Below are 23,143 nucleotides of genomic sequence, written 5' to 3'. Positions count from 1 at the left end.
CAGCGATGATTAAAATTGAAGAAAACGCAAGGCCAAACCTTATGCGATCCGCCCAGCCGTCGAAGCAGAGCTGGAGATCCTGGAACGTTCAGGTGTACTGTCCAAGGTAGACTGGAGCGAGTGGGCTACACCCATCGTCCCTGTGATGAAAAAGTCGTTGAGCAGCACGCCTGGGGAACCAAGGAAGGTTCGCATCTGTGGGGACTTTAAGGTAACAGTGAACCCGGTCCTTCACACCGTACAATATCCACTTCCGCGGATTGAAGATATTTTCGCCTCGCTATCTGGAGGGAAACGCTTCACTAAGATTGATCTGGCCCAGGCGTATCTGCAAATGGAGGTAGAAGAAGCATCAAAAAAATACCTCGCAATCAACACCCATAAAAGTCTCTACCAATACAACCGGCTGGTATTCGGGGTAGCATCAGCTCCGGCTATTTGGCAGAGGGCAATGGAACAAGTCCTGCAAGGGATCCCAGGGACCCAGTGTTATTTGGACGACATCCTGGTCACGGGCGAAAATGACAGTGATCACCTCGCCAACCTGGAGCAGGTGCTCACTAGATTGCAGGAATATGGGCTCCGAGCTAACCGCCCCAAATGCGAGTTTTTTAGAAAACAGATCTCGTATTGTGGCCACGTTATCGATAAAGAGGGGTTACATAAGTCCCCAGAGAAGATTGAGGCAGTAGTCAAGGCTCCAGCACCAGAAAATGTGTCACAACTGAGGTCGTTCCTCGGGCTGGTAAACTACTACCATAAGTTCTTGCCAAATTTGTCCACAATACTACACCCACTGAACACCCTACTGCAAACTGGGGTGCCATGGAAGTGGAGTGACGAATGTAGACGAGCTTTCCAGAAGAGCAAAACACTAACCCCATCGAAAGAGATATTGGCCCATTACAACCCGGCATTACCAATTCGGTTGGCATGTGATGCGTCACCCTACGGCATTGGAGCGGTGCTGTCGCACAAATTCTCGGACGGCTCAGAGAGGCCAATAGCCTTTGCGTCACGATCACTAACCTCAGCCGAGCGTAACTACGCCCAGATTGACAGGGAGGCCCTCAGCCTAGTGTGGGGAGTGAAAAAGTTCAATCACTATCTGCACGGGCAGAAATTCACCTTGCTGACTGATCACAAGCCTCTTGTCTCCATTTTTAATCTGAAGAAGGGCGTTCCGGTGATGACTGCGCAACGACTACAAAGATGGTCACTTTTTCTAGGGGCGCACGAAACAGCATGGAAATGCTGATGGGCTATCACGCCTGCCACTGCCTACTGCGGAGGAAGCACCAGCAGTGGATCCTGTCGAAATATTCCATTCGACTATAGTTGAATACCTACTGGTAACTAACGCTTGTATCGAAAAGGAAACCCGAAATGACCCGACACTGTCTCGGGTATATGATTTGACGGTGAAGGGATGGCCAGCACGTGGCGACTCACTGTTGCCAGCATTCTCGACAAGGAGAGAACAGCTGTCAGTGTGCCGGGAGACCTTGATGTGTGGATCCCGAGTGGTAATTCCACCCAAGTTAAGGGATAGAGTGCTCCATGAGCTTCATGAGGGTCATCTGGGAGGGGTAAAAATGAAAAGCCTTGCCAGGGCTTGTGTGGTGGCCGGGAATCGATAAACAAATCGAGGACCTGACCAAGAGCTGCTCAGGATGCCAGAAAGTCCAAAATGCACCACCACCGGCCTCTCTACACCCATGGGAGTGGCCCTCCTCTCCATGGCAATGGGTGCATATTGATTTTGCTGGTCCATTCATGGACTCAATGTTTTTAATAGCCGTGGATGCGCACTCGAAATGGCCTGAGGTCATCAAAATGTCCTCCACCACCACGGAGAAAACTATTGCAGTCCTACGGACCATTTTTGCCAGGAATGGCTTGCCAGAACAGATTTGCTCCGACAACGGACCACAGTTTGTGTCCGAAGAGTTCCGGAGGTTCTTGAAAAAGAATGGGGTAAGGCATTACACATCTGCCCCGTATCATCCAGCCACAAATGGATTGGCTGAGAGGTTCGTACAAACCTTTAAGAAGGCAATAAGAAGGCAATAAAGGCTATGTACAATGACAACATTCTGCTGCAGCACAAGGTGGACAATTTCCTGTTCGCCTACCGGAATGCAACACTTGCAGTCACCAACCAGGCCCCGGCCATGATGTTCCTTAACCGAAGGTTAAGATCTCGCCTGGATTTGCTCAGACCAAACGTACAAAGAGATGTTGAGAGTAAGCAATTCCAGCACATCCATGAGAAGCCAACAAGGAGCTTCAATGTAGGGCAACCAGTCTTGGCCCGCGACTACCGAACAGAAAAATGGCAGCCAGGAACGATATGCACACGGCAGGGCCCACTAATGTACACAGTGCACGTTGGGGAGAGCATCGTGAGACGCCATGCTGACCAGATCCTAGAGTCACAGGAACAAGTCAACCCCATGCCTCGCCCATACGTACCTGGTGATGAACCCGACGTACAGGTCGCATCTACCCCAGAAACAGTAGCATCGGAAGCTGATGAACCAACCGACGACAGGGGGCCAGAATCGCCTCCGCACCAAGAGCAAGACACTCGGGAAAGGCGCTATCCAGAAAGGATCAGGAAGCCTCCCCAAAGACTGAATATATAAATAGACTATTTTCAGCTAATGTCGCATGTTAAAAGTGTTAATTGTAATTAGTTTGATATTTAATTGTTAAATGAGTGTTATGGTACTGCTAATCTAAAAGGGGAGGAATTGTAATGTATATACCTTAAGGGGGGAACTATCTTTTACAGCTCATGTATACTGCAGTACCGGCAGTGACCACACTTATATATAGCACTGAGTAGTAATCTGTACAGATCAGTTCCAGTGTGAGCCACGTTTAGTAAACACCTGTTGTACCGTTCTCCGCAGTCTGTGTCTCATTATACACAGACACAACAGTTACTGAGGAAAGAGATGTGGCTGTGTCCATCATGACGAAGTTCTGCTCATCTCTCCGACAGGTTTTCCGTTTGTCTCTTCAACCTTGTTCATCTTCATTGCTTTCTGTTTCCCTTCTCGTGATTGATCAGGTATCTGCCAAGACTCGTTTTCACAGCCACATCTCTTCTAATAAGATGTATTTATTGGATTACCAACTCCTCGTACATGTCCCCCTTACACATTTTAAAACCTGTTCGTTTCAGTTTTCTCTGCAGACAGACTCTGCCCGCACACACTTTAACCAGGCCGTTTTAATTAAACCAAAAGATTTGTAAATGTGGTTTTATGATTATAGTTCCCCATGGTTACTAGACTTGTCTGTTGACTAACAGTTACTACAGTAACATTTTGTTCTGAGTTGGAGCTCGCCAGGTGGTGACTCTTTCAACACTCAGGCTTTAACCCGAGCTATTTCTTCTCTTAGGCAGTCTCTCGGAACCAAGGATGACTTGCTTCCACACTAAAAATGAGTTCTCAGGTGACTGATGTGTCCAATGCGGGACCTACAGTCTCTCTAGCAGTCGGGCGTTCCGGTCTGTCGCTGTTGGGGTTGTGCATGAGGGTCCTGATGTTCCAGGTCCTGAATTTCATTTTAAAGGGTGGAAGTTGCCTATGCGTGAATTCTTTTAATGTGGGGTGGCCGTTGCACACCAGCTACCACACGGGCTTGACAGAGCAAGGTCTTGGTCCAATGGCAAGGGGATCCAAGACGATTGGAGACCAGGTTCTGCTACATCAACCTAGCACACACACACACCGAGCTATTTCACTGCTCCGTTCCCACACATGAACCCCCTTAGCCTTAAAGGTACAAGAACCTTCTGCTCCTCCTGACACTGGCCTCTGTATATAAAAAAAAAAAAAAAAAAAGCCCACGAAAGTGAGTTTAAGTACTCACTGTACCACTGTTCTCTCCGCTTCCGACACTGGCCTCTGTTTTAAAAAAAAAAAAAAAAAAGCCCGCGAAACTGAGTTTAGGTACTCACTGTACCGCCGCTCTCTGCTCCTTCCACCTCCCGACACTTGTCCAGCTCTGTTTTATAAAAGGAAATTTGAGCCAATCAGTTGTAAGTGTGATGTACACTTTGCATAACAAGTGTGATACAGAAAGTGTGGCATAAGAGATGTGACAAATGTGCATTAGGTGCAATTTAATGTTCCTCTATGGTGCAGTTTATCCTAAATAAGAGGTTGTGATATTTGATAAGGGCAGGAGAATTATATAATATAACACATAACATATTATTCTGCTGCTAAAGTATGGGTATGTGTCCATTTAAGGTTACAAGATGTAATTGCTCGCCACTCTCGAAGTCAATGCTTTTTAACATGTGATTGCCAAGCTCAAATCAGTTTGATTGGGCACTTTGCAGATTGATATGTACTTGTCAGTTTCAGGCTGTAGTTTAAAATTGTTCTGCACCAGTAATAAAAAAATGCCTGGAGTGTGATGTATGTCCACACCATTGATGGATAAGTAGATAGATAGACAGTACCTCATGCATCAAGAAGATGAACAAAAGTTAAAGATGTATAGGGCCTGAATTTGCGATCGGAGGCTCCGATCATCAAATTTTCTACGCATTTACCTGGTGGTCCGGGAGATACGGCGGCTTGTGATCCTGGGCCTCTCCTGATTGAAATGCGAAGAGGCCCACATATCCCAGGGGATGCATGCGGTTCGCAAGCGCCCCTGGGATCACGTGGGCCAGCCCAACCAATGAAAGAAGGGAATCCCCATTCATACTTTTGACAGTTCTGTATGTACGGAACTGTCAAAAGTATGAATGGAGATGACTTAAAAAATACATGAACACATGAAATAAATTAAAAAACATTACATATATAAAATTAATTAAAATGGCATTTAATTAAGTATTTTAAACAAAAATTGTATTTTTTGTAAATAAAGTGTACATGTTTTTAACGGGGCTAAAAATAAACTTACCTTATTGGACAGGGTTTTTAATGTGTAATTGAGTAACATTTTATTTTTCTATTTTTTAAAACTCTTATGCTGTTTTTACTAGGCATAAGAATTCCATGGCCGTTCAGTGGGCAGAAGTTGGGCAAATAGCGCAACTCTCCATCCGCAGAGGCCCTTTTTCTGGGGATGCGGAGGATCTGTCAAGAAGATCCTTGACAGATCGCAAGTGCCGGGTTTCAGTGCATGCGCTTCGCACGCCTAAACCCGGCACTTGTGCCACCCCTACAGGCACGTGCGCACCTCGTACGCACCCGTAGGGGTCGCTAAATATGGCCCATAGAGTTTGTTCTCTATTCTAAAACATATCATTATATTATAGTAATTCATATATAAATGGGTTCATGTATTTACCTATAACTTACTATCACAGGTCAGCGAACAGACCTGGAAGGCCGCACTGAGAGCAGAATGAGCCAGAGTAGCAGGATAAGTACTACATCCCGACCTGGGACACAGCTCAGGATTGAGATTGATGAGGTATGTACCAGAATATGGCTGACTTTTCGAACGCCATATTCATAGAATGAATGTAATGTCCCTCTTCATAATCCTTTTTTTTTTCCTATGTACTCATACACAGGAAAGAAATGAAAAACCTACATACATAATGCAAAGTCAGCGGGGTAGATGCTGACTTTTGGGGGACTGACTGGCGGAGCGCGCTGGTCGGCTGCCCATTCCGCCGCTGAAGTGGCCCCGTCATTTTGAGGCTTTGGCCTCATTTAACCTCGTCAGGCGAGCTGCAGGGTGCCAAACAGGCGTCTTGACACAGTTCGCCAGATTAAAGCCTGAAAATCGGGCCAGAGCTGACGCCAGCAAGGTAAATTGTGGAGGGCGGGAGGGGGTGTCTCAAGCCGGATTATTTTTGTGTACTCCTCCGGGTTCCACAAAAATAACTCAGCGCTTACCTCTAGTGGGCCTTTTCACTTCCATTGCTCATAGAACTGATCAAAGCCTATACTGCGGCAGCTCCGACTAGTACCGACCTAAACTGGCAATCAGGGTCCTAGTTATATCATAGGACTCCGATTTCCATGTTAAAAAGCGCCTGTCACCTGAAATAGGCGGGCGCTTTGTACACCCAGCAATAGGCCCCTTTTAAAATGGTGCCAGTTGCATCATCGGTGTTGATGGAGCAATAAGGCTACCGACCCCATTTTGAGGCCGTTAACACCAAGCAAGAGCACTCAAAATCGACCCTAATTTTACATCAGTATGTGAAGGCATTTATCATAACTTTTAAACACTCCAAGTAATAAGTGACGTCCCTATTCTTCCTACCAAAATGTAATTCCTCACATTTATCTGTGTTGAATTTCATTTGCCAATTATATGCCCATTCTGCAAGTTTATTAATGTCTTCCTGTAATTTGTTGTAGTCCTCCTCAGTATTAACTATCCCCCAATTTGGTGTCATCTGCAAATTTTGAAATTGTGTTTTTGATTCCAAAGTCTAAATTGTTAATATTAATTGTGAACAACAGTGGTCCCAGCACTGATCCTTGTGGAACACCACTATCCATCTTCTGCCACTGTTAATTGCTACCCTTTACCCCTACTCTCTGCTTTTTGTCTTGAAGCCAGCTAGCTATCCATTCTGCTACTTGTCCTCTGATTCCACATTCCATGACCTTATTTATTAGTCTATTATGTGGTACCTTATTGAAGGCCTTTTGAAAAACTAGATAAATTACATCTACTGTATTACCCTTGTCTACTCTTTCTGTTACCTCTTCAAAAAATTCAATAAGGTTGGTCAAGTAAGACTTTCCCTTTTGAAATCCATGCTGACTATTTATTATATTTTTCATTTCTAGATGTTCTTCTATTTTCTCCTTTTAGTAGGGGTTCCATTATTTTTCCTACCACCGACGTTAAGCTGACTGGCCTATAGTTCCCTTGACATGTTCTATCTCCCTTCTTAAATATAGGTATTACATTAGCTATCCACCAGTCCTCTGGCACTGCACCTTTTTCTAATGAATTACTAAATATGTGTAGTAATGCCTCTGCTATTTATTCCCTAGATTCTTTTAAAATGCATGGATGTAATCCGTCTGGACCAGGGGTTTTATCCTCTTTGAGTTTCATTAGTTTATTTAGTATATCTCCTCGTTTTATTTTAAATGCAGTTAACTCATTACTAATCTCATCATCTGATGTTATCTCCACCTGTGGCATAGTGGTTAGCACTGTTGCCTCACAGCGCCAGGGACCCGGGTTCGAATCCGGCCTCGGGTGACTGTCTGTGTGGAGTTTGCACATTCTCCCCGTGTTTGCGTGGGTTTTCTCCGGGTGCTCCGGTTTCCTCCCACAGTCCAAAGATGTGCGGGTTAGGTTGATTGGCTATGATAAATTGACCCTTAGTGTTAGGGGGATTAAATACGTGGGGTTACGGGGATAGGGTGGGATATGTGTTGGTGTTGGTGTAGGGGTTACGGGGATCGGGTGGGATATGTGTCGGTGCAGGCTCGATGGGCCGAAATGGCCTCTATCTGCACTGTGGGGTTTCTGTGATTCTGTTGTATCTCCCTGGTAAATACTGAAGCAAAGTAATTATTTAATATCTCTGCCATCTCTGTATTACTGCCTGTGGTATTATCCTTTCCATCCCTTAGTGGCCGTATTCAATTCCCGACCTTGCTTTTTTTATTTATGTGCCTGTAAAATATGTTACTATTTTGTTTTATGTTCCTTGATAATTTAATTTCATAGTTCCTCTTTGCCCTCCTAATTTTTTTTGACTTCTCTCCTAATCCCTTCATATTCTCCCTTATCATGCTCTTCCCTACTGTCCATGGACTTAATGTATGCCTCTTTTCTTACCCTAAATTTTTCCCTATAGCTTTATTCATCCACAGTGTCTCATTAGTGTTTAGTTTGTTCTTGTTTATTAGCAGAATATATTTTTCCTGGACTTTAGTGAACACCGTTTTAAATGTTTCCCATTGCTGTTCTACATCATTGTTTGCCAATACTGTTGTCCATTTTATTTTCCCAAGTTCTATTCTCAGCCCCTCAAAATCAGCTTTTCTCCAATCTAGGTCTTTGTCATACCTATGTCCTTCTCAATTATTATCTTAAAGTGTATTATATTATGGTCACTATTGCCTAGATGTTCCCCTACTTTTACTTCTCTTACCTGCTCTGGTTCATTCCCCATTACTAGATTCAATAGCGAATCCTTCCTTGTTGGGATTTTTACATATTGGGTTAGAAAGGAGTCCTGTACACATTGTAGGAACTCCATTCCCTTATCCCCTTTACCTACCTCTTCTGTCCAATTAATATCTGGGTAGTTGAAATCCCCCATGATTATTATTCTATATTTTTTACTCATTTCCCTAATTTGTCTGCATACTTCTTCATCCACCTCCCTTCCACTATTAGGTGGTCTGTAGACTACCCCTATTAGTGTGATTGATCCTTTCTTTTATCTCTATCCACATGGATTCTATTTTTGTCTTGCTGATACCTGCGTCACTTTTTTTCTACTGCCATTATGTTATCCCTAATAAGTACAGCTACTCCACCTCCCTTTTTCCACTCTCTCTATCTTTTCTAAATATGTTATACCCTGCAATATTTAATTCCCAGTCCTGATTTTTCTGTAGCCATGTCTCAGTAATTCCTACTATGTCTGGTTCCTCGCAATGCATGATTGCCTCCAGCTCCCCTGTTTTATTACAGACACTGTGTACATTGCTGCACAGCCAGATTAACTCATTTTTAATAGCAGTTTCTTTCACTTTATTATTAACCATCTTTTTAAACTCCTGTTCTATAACTCTATTTATTCCCTGGTCATCAATGTCCTCCCTTACTTTACTCTTTCCTATGCTCTCCTTTCCTGTTTTGTTTATATTTAGGCTGTTTTCATTTCTTGTAGATCCACCCCCCCCCCCATCTTACTAGTTTAAGGGCTTTGTCACCTCCCTATTTATCCTTTCTGCTAGGACACTGGTCCCATCCTGGTTCAGGTGGAGCCCGTCCCATCAGTACAGTTCTTTCCTGTCCCAGTACTGGTGCCAATGTCCCATGAAAAGGAACCCCTCCTTCCCACACCAGCCCTTTAGCCACGTGTTAATTCTCCTGATCTGACTCTTTCTATGTCAATTTGCACATGGCTTGGGCATTAATCCAGAGATTATTACCCTTTTTCCACTCTCTCTATCTTTTCTAAATATGTTATACCCTGCAATATTTAATTCCCAGTCCTGATTTTTCTGTAGCCATGTCTCAGTAATTTGATGTCCTGCTTTTTAATTTCGCTCCTAACTCCTGATACTCTTTCAGCAGGACCTCCTCCCTGTTCCTACCTAAGTTATTGTTCCGACATGGACCACGACAACTGGATTCATCCACTCCCTTTCCAAATCCTCTCCAGCCGCCTCAAGATATCCCTTACCCTGGCAACACACCCTTCGGGATTCTCATTCTTGGCTGCAGATGTGGCTATCTATCCCCCTAATTATAGAATCCCCTATCACTATCACATTTTTATTCTGCTCTTCCGCGCCCCCCCCTTGGACAGCCTTCTGAGCCATGGTGCCTTGGTCTGCATTGTGGCTGTCCTCCCTGCAGTCTTTCTCCTTGTCCTCACAGGTAGCGATTACATCGTACCTGTTGGACAGGACCAGTGTCTGTGGGACCTCCTTCTCAACCTCTCCTAAGTCCCCTGACAGTCACACCCTCCCTTTCCTGAACCTGTGCTTTCCTCTGGGGTGTGACTGTATTCTGGATAAAACTATCCAGAAATTCCTTCCCCTCCCTTATGTTTCGGAGTGTCTCTAACTCGCACTCAAGCTCAATGACTCTGAGCCAGATCCCTGACAATTTTTAAGATTTTTGTTTTTTGGCCCTTTATAAAGGGAGCAGATAGGGCTCGGTTGACATGTTTCGGGGTGGGGAGGGGGGGGCGGCGTGGGTGGGGGTGGTGGCAGCAAACCTTTTGGCATGGGCAGCCATTTGTGGCCCCACCCCCACTGACATGCACCTGAAATGTGCCCCAGTGGTACCAGCACTTGCCAGATTATTAAAGTTAGGGAACCTCCCCAAATAGAACCATAGAATGATACAGCACAGAAGGAGGCCATTTGGCCCACCATGCCTGTGCTGGCTCTTATAGACCTATCCAATTAATCCCACTCCCCTGCTCTTTCCCCATAGTTCTGCAATTATTTTCCCTTCAAGTATTTATCCAATTCTCTTTTGAACGTTACTATTGAATCTGCTTCCACTACCATTTCACTCAGTGCATTCCAGATCACAACTCGCTGTGTAAAAATATGTTTCCTCATGTCGCCTCTGGTTCTTTTGCCAATCTCCTTAAATTTGTGTCCCCTGGTTATTGACCCTTCTGCCAGTGGAAACAGTTTCTCCTTACCAGGCAATACTGGGAAATTACGGGCAAGCTGCCCATGATTTTCCATTCATTATGTAAAAGAAACAAAAATTGTGGGTTTTTCCATATGCACGATTTTGGAGATGTGCTCCCTGCCAAGGACGCTCCCCACTGGGAGCATAGATCGTGGAGTCTCCCTTCTTGTTCTTTGTTAATTTTGTAGTGTGCCACCTTGACATTTCATCATACAACGCAGGCCTTTTTAGCTGTTGTGATGATTAAATTGTACCATTGCAGCTCAATGTGTAAATGCAATGCGGTACTGAATTACAAAGACTATGGAAGTCACATTTTAAACCTTGGTCTACCCTGAGTTCGCTGATCTCAGCCAAGGTGGGAACAAATATGGGGTACGGTAGCATAGTGGTTATGTTACTGGACTAGTAATCCGGAAGCCTAGACTAATGATCTGGAGTAAATGGGCTAAAAATTCGGTGGCGCCGCGTTTGGGGCGCCAAGCTCGCCTGGGCGCCAGAATTTGCGCTCCGGACGGAGCCGCTTGCGCCCTCCCGATATTCAGTTGGAGCGCCCCAAGAGGGACTCGGGGCGCTGCTCGAGGCTCCCCGCGTCCCGCTTGGGGCGCTCAAACTAAATATCGCAGCGCTACGTGCCGTAGCGCCACATGCTGCGGCACAGCGCGCTGCGGTACTGCAGGCCTTCCTCCCCTTAAGGGGGAGGGGCCTGCACCAGCACGATCACCGATCGCGAGTGCCGGCAAAAGAGCCCGGCACCGAGGAGAAGTGCCGGGCACTCGGGACACAGCCGGCACTGCCCGTGGGGGGGGGGTGGATCAGGAGGCCGGGGAGGGTGGCGCGAGAAGGTGCTGGCAGGCAACCACCGAAAAAAAATGGCCGCCCCGCACCTCCACCTTAATTTGCGCCACTACCGCCACAGGTAGGCCCCGTGAACCATTTGCGACCGGCGCTACGGGGGCGGGGGGCGTGACCCAATATTGCGCTCGGGGTGGTAACGGGGCGCTGCGCACACCGATGACGTCATCGGTGGCGGCGCAGCGCTACAGGCTAACGCCGCCATTAGCACCCCGCTAAATATCGCGGGAGGCGTGGCCAGTGGCGCTAAAGCCACTGAGTGCACTCTTTAGGCGCTAACTGGTGGCGGAGCCCACCGAATTTCTAGGCCAATGAGTTTAAATCCCACTGTGGCAACTTGCAAAGTTAAATTCAATTAAATATATTGAATTTTAAAAAGCTAGTATCAGTAATGGCAACCATGAAACTACCAGATTGTCAGAAAAGCCTTTAGGGAAGGAAACCTGATGTCCTTACCTGGTCTGGCCTATATGTGACTCCAGGCCCACAGCAATGTGGTTGACTCTTAACTGCCCTCTGGAATGGCAGCTCACTGCCACCTTCTCAAGGGACTGGCAATAAATGCTGGCCTTGCCAGTGACGCCCACTTCCTGTGAATGAATCAAATTAAAAAACTGGTTTCAGCATTCCAACAAGGAAGAATTGGCATCTGATCACTCTCCAGTGATCCCTGCTGGAAACTGTATGTGAAAATCAAACTGTCACATAGCTCACTAGTATCCACTATGCAGAGTTACACATGAAGACCAATCACTTGGATAAGGTGATGCTGGCACTCACTGAAGCCCACTCCAGCTTGAGTCACTGCCTTCCTGAGAAGAGATGAGAAAAGAAACTTGCCTTGCTTTTTTTAATAGAACTACATAAAAAATGACTTTCACAGTTACAAATATTTATCTGTTTCAGTTCCTATAACTTCTAATTTAAAAAAAAAAAGGTTCCATTTACATGTGTGTATGGGGTTTCCACCGATCTTACGCCGAAGCTACGCCAGCTGATCGGGAGAACACCCGGGCAGGCAGTGGTGACAGGCTGCTCTTCCAGAGCTACAACAATTAGAAAAGAGTTAGGACGCTGGCTCCCTGACACATTTGCATTCACATTTATGTGGCTATGTTTACGCCTGTGTGCGAATGAACGAGAAGGTAGGGGTGGTGGATGGGGTGGTGCAGGACGTAAGAGTGGGACGGTACCAGGCTCGTGGCAGGCTCACCATTCTATACTCCCTCCATGCTCTGATACATCAGTTTGCCCAGGATGGTCTCCTCCAATCAAATCAAAGGCTTTCCTTCAGCTGGGATCTGTTTCCTTGAATTTTGTGCCATCGTGTGGTACAAGCAGAAAAAGTAATCTTAAGATGTTGTAAGTTGCAGAAGCACAAGCATGGTGACTGGCATGTACCCGACCTGAAGGCTAACCCATGTGTCAGTAGGTGACCATGCATCATATGGCCGGCTTGTCTTACAATCATTTGGCGAGGCTTTAAGAACATAAGAACATAAGAAATAGGAGCAGGAGTAGGCCATTTGGCCCTTCGAGCCTGCTCCGCCATTCAGTGAGATCATGGCTGATCTTCTGCCTCAACTCCATTCACTGGCCTTATTGCCATATCCCTTGATGCTCTTACTAGTCAGAAATCTATCGACTTCTGTTTTGAATATACCCAATGACTGAGCTTCCACAGCCCTCTGGAGTAGAGAATTCCAAAGATTCACCTCCCTCTGTATGAAGAAATTTCTCTCATCTCAGTCCTGAATGGCCTACCCTTTATCCTGAGGCTGTGGCCCCTGGTTCTAGACTCCCCAGCCAAGGGAAACATTCTCCCAGCATCCACCCTATCAAGCCCTGTAATAATTCTGTATGCTTCAATGAGATCCCCTCTCATTCTTCTGAATTCATTGAATACAGGCCTAGTTTACTCAATCTCTTCTCCTACAACAGTCCCACCATCCCAGGAATCAATCTCGTGAACCTTTGTTGCACTCCCTCTATGGCAAGTATATCCTTCCTTAGGTAAGGAGACCAAAATTGTACACAGTACTCCAGGTGTGGTCTCACCAAGGCCCTATATAATTGGAGTAAGACTTTACTCCTGTACTCAAATGCTCTTGTAATGAAGGCCAGCATACCATTTGCCTTCCTAATGGCTTGCTGCACCTGCACATTCACTTTCAGTGACTCATGTACAAGAACACCCTGGTCCCTTTGAGCATCTGCATTCCCCAGTCTTTCACCATTTAGGAAATACTCTGCCTTTCTGTTTTTTCTACCAAAGTGGATAACTTCACATTTATCCACATTATAAGGGCGGCACGGTGGCATAGTGGTTAGCACTGTTGCCTCACAGCGCCAGGGACCCGGGTTCAAATCCGGCCTCGGGTGACTGTCTGTGTGGAGTTTGCACATTCTCCCCGTGTTTGCGTGGGTTTCCTCCGGGTGCTCCGGTTTCCTCCCACAGTCCAAAGATGTGCAGGTTAGGTTGATTGGCTATGATAAATTGACCCTTAGTGTTAGGGGGATTAAATACGTGGGGTTACGGGGATCGGGTGGGATATGTGTTGGTGCAGGCTCGATGGGCCGAAATGGCCTCTATCTGCACTGTGGGGTTTCTGTGATTCTGTGATAATCCATCTGCCATGTTCTCGCCCACTCACTGAGCCTGTCAAGATCCCCTTGAAGCCTCTTCACATCCTCTTCGCATCTGACACTGACACCTAGCTTTGTGTCATCAGCAAATTTGGAAATGTTACATTTAGTCCCCTCATCCAAATCATTGATATAGATTGTGAATAGCTGGGGCCCAAGCACCGATCCTTGCGGTACCCCACTAGTCACAGCCTGCCACCCTGAGAGAGACCCGTTTATCCCTACTCTTTGTTTTCTGTCTGTTAACCAATTCTCAATCCATGTTAGTATATTACCCCCAATTCCATGTGCCCTAATTTTGTTCACCAACCTCTTGTGTGGGACCTTATCGAAGGCCTTCTGAAAATCCAAATACATCACATCTAATGGTTCCCCTTTGTCTACTCCACTATTACATCCTCAAAGAACTCCAATAGGTTTGTCAAGCTTCGGATGATGTGTGTATGTCAAGGCTTTCAATTCTACAATGCATCTTGGCTACGTGCTCTGGTGAGATAAGGGTGTGCATGCAATACAATGACACAGCTATAAGATTGTGTGGGGGTTACATAGGAACAGGAGGAGGCCATTCAACTCCTCGAGCCTGTCCCGTTATTCAATTAGATCATGGCTGATCTGTATCTTAACTCCATCTGCTCGCCTTGGTTCCGTTACCATAAATACCCGTGCCTAATTTTTGGTTTGGCGTTGATGAGCAGTAAATGTGGAACTGGTTGTCAGGCAACACTCCATGGCATGGAATCCTACCTGGTATATGGTACTGTTGGGTAATTTGCCATGCATCGATTCCCATGTTCTGCAGGTATTGTAGACAGCACTGAGTCTGGCTGCCCTCCTGCCAGGCATGGTGCATTTCTGTCCTCCAGGAGGGTGCCCTGGCATTCCAAAAATGGGCAACCCTCCTCACACTCACTTCATGCAGGATCACATCTATGTTGACAGCCATCAAACAGGTGCAACATCCACTTTGTGCCTCCATATTAAGTTTTTTGCCCTTTTTTTTCTGAATTATCACTTCATCCGCTTTATAAGCTTTTGTAATGGATGCAAGCATTGAAAAATCTCCAACATTTTTCATCCCCTTCTCTTCAAATTGTTGTATCCCTTTAATTTCCAGCAGTAGCCCTTTAAGGGCTGTTTACTTGTACAAACAAAGGAATGGGTGTGTACCCGCACCTGAAGGGTGTGAATGAACAGAAAGACCTAAGGATTCAAATATGTAATTCTGTGAAAGCGTGAGTGCGTTTGGATAATGCCATAAAAACAGCCAATACCATTTTAGATTTTATAAGTAGGGTACAATAGTAAAAAGGTAATGATAAATTTGTACAAAATATTGGTTAGGTCAAAGTCAGAGTACTGTGCAGTTTTGGGGTGCCTCATTATAGAAAGGAGAGTTTAGGAATTATTTTGTTTAAGTCAAATTTGATGACTTAATAATGTGGGGAACATGAGAAATAGGAGCAGGAATAAGCCACTTGGCCCCTCGAGCCTGCTCCGCCATTCAATAAGATCATGGCTGGTCTTGGGCTCAAAGCCACTTCCCTGCCCACTCCCCATAACCTTTCACTCCCTTATCTTGCAAAAATCTGTCTATCTCCACCTTAAATGTATTTAATGACCCAGCCTCCACGGCTCTCTGGGGCAGAGAAAGCCACAGATTTACGACCCTCTGAGAGAAGAAATTCCTCCTCATCTCAGTTCTAAAAGGGCGACCCTTTATTCTAAAACTGTTCCCCCGCATTCTAGATTTCCCCACGAGGGGAAACATCCTCTCTGCATCTACCTTGTCGAGCCCCCTCAGTATCTTATATGTTTCAATAAGATCACCTCTCATTCTTTTAAATTCCAATGAGTATAGATCCAGCTTGCTCAACCTTTCCTCATAAATCAACCCCCTCATCTCTGGAATTAACCTAGTGAATCGTCTCTGAACTGCCTCCAATGCAAGTATATCCTTCCTTAAATAAGGAGACCAAAACTGTATGCAGTACTTGATGTAAGAAAACTACTAGGCACTTGGTCTAAGCGTTAAACAAAGCTTTAATCAACTGTTTTACAACATGGAGGTCTAGTTGTGTCTTTCACTAGTTCCTGTTAAGAATGTCCTGCGCAAGCTGGGCCCGTGCCCGAGTATTTATACTCTCCCTTGACAGCGCCACCCATAGGCCGCTCAGTATTATTTCATAAGTCTTTCTTTCATGAATGACTGATTTCATGTCAGTACTCAAGGTGTGGTCTCACCAATACCCTGTACAGTTGTAGCAGGACTTCCCTGCTTTTATACTGCAACCCCTTTGAAATAAAGGCCAACATTCCATTTGCCTTTTTGATTATTTGCTGTACCTCCATATTAACTTTGTGTTTCATGCACAAGGACCCCCAGGTCCCTCTGAACTGTAGCATTTTGTAATCTCTCTCCATTTAAATAATAATTTGCTTTTTTATTTTGTCTGCCAAAGTGTATAACCTCGCACTTTCCCACATTATACTCCATCTGCCAAATGTTTGCCCACTCATTTAGCCTGTCTATATCCCTTTGCAGGTTCTTTGAGTCCTCTGCACAACTTGCTTTCCCACCCATCTTTGTATCATCCGCAAACTTGGCTACATTAGACTCGGTCCCTTCATCCAAGTCATTAATGTAGATTGTAAATAGTTGAGGCCCCAGCACCGATCCCTGTGGCACCCCACTAGTTACCGTTTGCTAACCGGAAAATGACCCATTTATCCCGACTCTCTGCTTTCTGTTAGTTAGCCAATTCTCTATCCATGCTAATATATTACCCCCAATTCCGTGAGCTCTTATCTTATGCAGTAACATTTTATGTGGCACCTTATCGAATGACTTTTGGAAATCCAAATACACCACATCCACTGGTTCACATTTGTCCACCCTGCTCATTACCTCCTCAAAGAACTCCAGCAAATTTGTTAAACATGATTTCCCTTTCATAAAACCATGCGGACTCTGCTTGACTGCATTATGATTTTCCAAATGCCCTGCTACTGCTTCCTTAATGAAGGACTCCAGCATTTTCCCAACGACAGATGTTAGGCTAACTGGTCTATAGTTTCCTGCTTTCTGTCTCCCTCCTTTCTTAAATAGGGGTGTTACATTTGCAGTTTTCCAATCCACTGGGACCTCGCCAGAGTCCAGGGAACTTTGGTATATTGCAACCAATGCATCCACTATCTCTGCAACCACTTCTTTTAAGACCCTGGGATGTAGGCCATCTGGTCCAGGGGACTTGTCATCTTTTAGTCCCATTATTTTACTAAGTACTATTTCCTTAGTGATAGTGATTGTCTTTAGTTCCCCCCTCCCTGTGGCCCCTTGATTATCTATTATTGGGGTGTTGTTAGTGTCTTCTACCGTGAAGACAGATACAAAATATTTGTTCAGAGTCTCTGCCATTTCCCCGTTCCCCATTATTAATTCCCCAGTCTCATCCTCTAAGGGACCAATGTTTACTTTAGCTACTTGCTTCCTTTTTATATACCTGTAGAAACTCTAACTATCTGTTTTAATGTTTCTTGCCAGTTTGCTGTCACAATTCATCTTCTCCCTCTTTATTATTTTTTTAGTCATCCTTTGCTGGTTTTTAAAAATTTCCAAATCTTGGCAAAATTGTATGCCTTCGTTTTCAATTTGATACCATCCTTTACTTAGAACATAAGAACATAAGAAATAGGAGCAGGAGTAGGCCAATCGGCCCCTCGAGCCTGCTCCGTCATTCAATAAGATCATGGCTGATCTGATCCTAACCGCCAATCTACTATCACAGAACCATCTCCTGAATCTAACAGAATTAGACACACGAAATAGGTGCAGGATCAGGCTACACAGCCCCTGGGCCCGCTCCGCTACCCACAGGGCCATGACCGATCCGAACCTAGACTCATGTCCAAATTCCTGCCCGCTCCCCATAACCCTTAATTCCCTTTACTTCTAGGAAACTGTCTATTTCTGTTTTAAATTTATGTAATGATGTAGCTTCTACAGCTTTTTGGGGCAGCATATTCCATGGACCTACCACCATCTGAGTGAAGTAGTTCCTCCTCATCTCAGTTTTGAAAGAGCAGCCCCTTATTCTAAGACTATGCCCCCTAGTTCTAGTTTCACCCATCATCGGGAACATCCTCCCCGCATCCACCCGATCCAACCCCTTCACAATCTTATATGTTTCAATAAGATCGCCTCTCATTCTTCTGAACTCCAATGAGTAGAGTCCCAATCTACTCAACCTCAGATCCCTTTGTACTTCAGTACTTTCCAGTTTCTTGCCATTAAGATAATAACTTGCTCTACGATTTTACCTGCCAAAGTGCATAACCTCACACTTTCCAGTATTGTATTCCATCTGCCAAATCTCTGCCCACTTACTTAGCCTGTCTATGTCCCCTTGCAGGTTTTTTATGTCCTCCTCACTCACTACTTTCCCTCCCTGTGGAACACCACTAGTTACTGATTGCCAGTCTGAGAATGAACCATTCATCCCAACTCTCTGCCTTCTGTTAGATAGCCAATCCTCTATCCATGCCAGAATATTACCCCCAATCCTGTGATTTTTTATCTTAAGCAGTAATCTTTTGTGTGGCACCTTGTCAAATGCCTTTTGGATGTCTAAATACACTATGTCCACTGGTTTCCCTTTACCCACCCTATGTTACTTCCTCAAAGAACTCCAGCAAATTTGTCAAACATGACTTCCCCTTCATAAAACCATGCTGACTTTGTCCTATTAAATTATGATTATCCAAATGTCCTGTTACTGTCTCCTTAATAATGGACTTCAATATTTTACCTACCACAGATGTTAGGCTAACTGGCCTATAGTTTCCAGCCTTCTGTCTACTGCCCTTTTTAAATAAGGGCGTTACATTAGCAGTTTTCCAGTCTGCCGGGACCTTTGCTGAGTCCAGGGAGTTTTGGAAAATTATTACCAATGCATCCACAATCCCTACCGCCACTTCCCTCAAGACCCTAGGATGTAAGCCATCAGGTCCAGGTGATTTATCCGCCTTGAGTCCCATTATTTTACCGAGTACCACTTCCTTAGTGATTTTGATCGTGTTTAGCTCCCCCCCCCCCCCCCCATAGCCCCCTGTTTGTCCAGTGTTGGGATATTCTTAGTGTCTTCTACTGTAAAGACTGATACAAAATATTCATTCAGTGTTTTTGCCATCTCCATATTTCCCACCATTAATTTCCCGGTCTCATCCTCTAAGGGACCAACATTTACTTTAGCCACCCTTTTTCTTTTTATATAACTATAAAAATTCTTACTATCTGTTTTTATATTTTTTGCTAATTTACTTTCATAATCTATCTTCCCTTTCTTAATCAATCTTTTTGTTATTTTTTGCTGTCTTTTAAAGTTTTCCCAATCCTCTATCCTCCCACTAGATTTGGCTACCTTATATGCCCTTGTTTTTAGTCGAATACTATCCTTAATTTCTTTACTTAGCCACGGATGGCTGTCTTTTCTTTTACACCCTTTTCTTCTCAGTGGAATATATATTTTTTGGAAGTTGTAAAATAACTCCTTAAATGTACACCACTGATCATGTATCGTCTTACCCTTTAATCTATTTTCCCAATCCACTCTGCTCAATTCCGCTCTCATACCTTCATAGTCTCCTTTATTCAAGCTTAGCACGCTTGTTTGAGATCCAACCTTCTCACCCTCTAATTGAATATGGAATTTAACCATGTTATGGTCACTCACTCCAAGGGGATCCTTTACTAGGACATTTTTAATTAATCCTGTCTCGTTACACAGGACCAGATCGAAGGTTGCTTGCCCCCTGGTCAGTTCAGTTACATACTGCTCAAGAAACCCATCCCTAATAAGGGGGAAATTTGAACTGCTGTTGCCTAGTGTAAATGGGCCAGTAGCGGATTGAAAATGGCATTGGGTCATTTACTACCTGATTTTGCTGGTGCCGCTGCCATTTTGGATAAGGTCCTGAGAAAGTTGGTCAGAGACGCTGCCTGTTTCAGTCAGGAGGCCAGTTTTGATCTTCAAATTGGGGTCTAGAAGTACATAGTACCCTAAATGCAATTTTGAGGTTGGCAGTTCGGTGGGAGGTCAGGAAAGCCCATCCGCTTCATTATAATGCTTATGCCCATTTGGGGAAGCCCCAGGAATCCCCAGGGTGACCAAGGCTGGGAATTCAACATCCAGGGGTATTCAATATTCAGGACGGACAGGCAGAAAGGAAAAGGAGGTGGGGTAGCATTGCTGGTTAAAGAGGAGATTAACACAATAGTAAGGAAGGATATTAGCTCTGATGATGTGGAATCTGTATGGGTAGAGCTGAGAAATACCAAGGGGCAGAAAACGTTAGTGGGAGTTGTATATAGACCCACAAACAGTAATGCTGAGGTTGGGGATGGCATTAAACGGGAAATTAGAGACTTGTGCAATAAGGGCACAGCAGTTATCATGGGTGACTTTAATCTACATATAGATTGGGCTAACCAAATTAGTAACAATATTGTGGAGGAGGAATTCCTGGAGTGTTTACGGGATGGTTTCCTGGACCAATATGTCGAGGAACCAACTAGTGATCAGGCCATCTTAGACTAGGTATTATGTAATGAGAAAGGATTAATTAGCAATGTTGTTGTGCGAGGCCACTTGGGGAGGAGCGATCATAATATGATAGAATTCTTCATTAAGATGGAGAGTGAAGTAGTTGACTCAGGGACTAGGGTCCTGAATTTAAATAAAGGAAACTACGATGGTATGAGGCGTGAGTTGGCTAGGATGGATTGGGGAACATTACTTAAAGGGTTGATGGTGCATAGGCAGTGGCAAACATTTAAAGATCGCATTGATGAACTACAGAATTTGTTCATCCCTGTTTGGCATAAAAATAAAACAAAAAAGGTGACTCAACCATGGCTAACAAGGGAAATTAGGGATAGCATAAGATCCAAGGCGAGGACATATAAATTGGCCAGAAAAAGCAGCAAACCTGAGGATTGGGAGCAGTTTAGGATTCAGCAAAGGAGGACAAAGGGATTAATTAAGAGGGGGATAATAGATTATGAGAGTAAGCTTTCAGGGAACATAAAAACTGACTGTAAAAGCTTCTATAGATATGTGAAGAGAAAAGGATTGGTGAAGTCAAGCATAGGTCCCTTGCAGTCAGAATCAGGGGAATTTATAATGGGGAACAAAGAAATGGAAGATCAATTAAATACATACTTTGGTTCTGTCTTCACAAAGGGGGACACAAATAACCTTCCAGAGATGTCGGGGAACATAGGGTCTAATGAGAGGGAGGAATTGAATGAAATCAGTATTTGTAGGGAAATGGTGTTAGGGAAATTGATGGCATTGAAGGCCGATAAATCCCCAGTGCCTGATAATCTACATTCTAGGGTACTTAAGGAAGTGGCCCTAGAAATAGTAAATGCATTGCTGGTCATCTTCTGAAATTCTATAGACTCTGGAATAGTTCCCATGGATTGGAGGGTAGCTAATGTAACCCCACTACTTAAAAAAGGTGGTAGAGAGAAAACGGGGAATTACAGACCGGTAAGCCTGACATCGGTACTGGGGAAAATGCTAGAGTGCATTATAAAAGATGTAATAACAGAGCACTTGGAAAACAGTGACAGGATCGGACAAAGTCAACATGGATTTACAAAAGGTAAATCGTGCTTGACTAATCTACTGGAATTTTTTGAGGATGTAACTGGTAGAATAGCTAAGGGAGAACCAGTGGATGTGGTGTATTTGGACTTTCAGAAGGCTTTCGATAAGGTCCCGCATAAGAGATTGGCATGCAAAGTTAAAGCACATGGGATTGGGGGTAAGGTACTGACTTGGATAGAGAACTGGTTGGCAGACAGGAAGCAAACGAGTCTTTTTCCGAGTGGCAGGCAGTGACTAGTGGAGTACCGCAGGGATCGGTGCTAGGACCCCAGCTATTCACAATATATATAAATGATCTAGACAAGGGAACTAGACGTAATATCTCCAAGTTTGCAGATGACACAAAGCTAGGTGGGCGTGTGTGCTGTGAGGAGGATGCAGAGAAATTCCAATATGATTTGGATGGTTGGGTGATTGGGCAGATGCATGGCAGATGCAGTATAATTTGGATAAATGCGAGGTTATCCACTTTGGTGGCAAAAACAGGAAGACAGATTATTATCTGAACGGCAATAGATTGGGAAAAGGGGAAGTGCAACGAGACGTGGGTGTCCTTGTGCACCAGTCGCTGAGAGTAAGCATGCAGGTGCAGCAGGCGGTTAAGAAGGCAAATGGTATGTTGGCCTTCATAGCGATAGAATTCGAGTACAGGAGCAAGGATGTCTTGCTGTAGTTGTACAGGGTCTTGGTGAGACCACACCTTGAGTATTCTGTGCAGTATTGGTCACCTTATCTGAGGAAGGATGTTCTTGCCATGGAGGGGAGTGCAGCGAAGATTCACCAGACTGATACCTGGGATTGCAGGAATGACATATGAAGAGAGATTGTGTCGATTAAGCTTATATTCACTAGAGTTTAGAAGAATGAGAGGGGATCTCATTGAAACTTATAAAATCTAACAGGACTAGACAGACTAGATGCAGGAAGGATGTTCCCGATGGCGGGGGAGTCCAGAACCAGTGGTCACAGTCTAAGGATAAGGGGTAAGCCATTTAGGACTGAGATGAGGAGGAATTTCTTCACCGAGAGAGTGGTGAACCTGTGGAATTCTCTACCACAGAAGGCAGTTGAGGCCAATTCATTAAATACATTCAAGAAGGAGTTAGATATATTTCTTGAGGCTAAAGGGTTCAAGGGATATGGGGAGAAGGCAGGGACAGGGTACTGAGTTTGGATGATCAGCCATGATCTCATTAAATGGCGGAGCAGGCTCGAGGGGCCGAATGGCCTACTCCTGCTCCTATCTTCTATGTTTCTAGTCCCCTGGGGTGGAGACTTGACTCAGTGGGTCTACCCTCCATTTGTTTCTTCACTGCGCCTGAGAACTGAGTGTTCCCCCAGGCACAGCAAAGAGGAAAATCTGCCCAAATGTTCCTGTTACATCCCTTATCCCATTAAAATAACAGACAAAAGAATTCAATATCAACATGTCGAGATTAATGTGTGATGCACAGATTAATTTCAAGATCAAATAACTTTAAATTAAAGTGTATATTACTTTAAATATTCAAGTTATTTTACTTGGTTTTGACTACAAGATATTTAAGTCTTATTTCCAGCGAACAGCTGTGTTGGGGTGTAACTGTAATGAGGCCTGGAATAGTTACTATAGC

The 23,143-nt window shown here is 44.5% G+C and overlaps 1 protein-coding gene across 1 annotated transcript in view; it reads left to right on the top strand.

Moving 5' to 3' along the window:
- LOC147124077 (EF-hand calcium-binding domain-containing protein 6) overlaps positions 1 to 23,143 on the top strand; it is a 118,177-nt gene that overhangs the window by 7,409 nt on the left and 87,625 nt on the right. The window contains 1 exon segment of the mRNA XM_085981305.1: positions 5,348 to 5,454. Within this exon segment, the coding sequence (XP_085837431.1) occupies positions 5,348 to 5,454 (107 nt within the window).

The sequence above is a fragment of the Somniosus microcephalus genome, chromosome 1, assembly GCF_052327205.1.
Source record: "Somniosus microcephalus isolate GS21.2 chromosome 1, FLI_Smic_1.0, whole genome shotgun sequence".
Taxonomy (NCBI): domain Eukaryota; kingdom Metazoa; phylum Chordata; class Chondrichthyes; order Squaliformes; family Somniosidae; genus Somniosus; species Somniosus microcephalus.
This window is presented reverse-complemented; position numbering and strand designations above follow the sequence as displayed.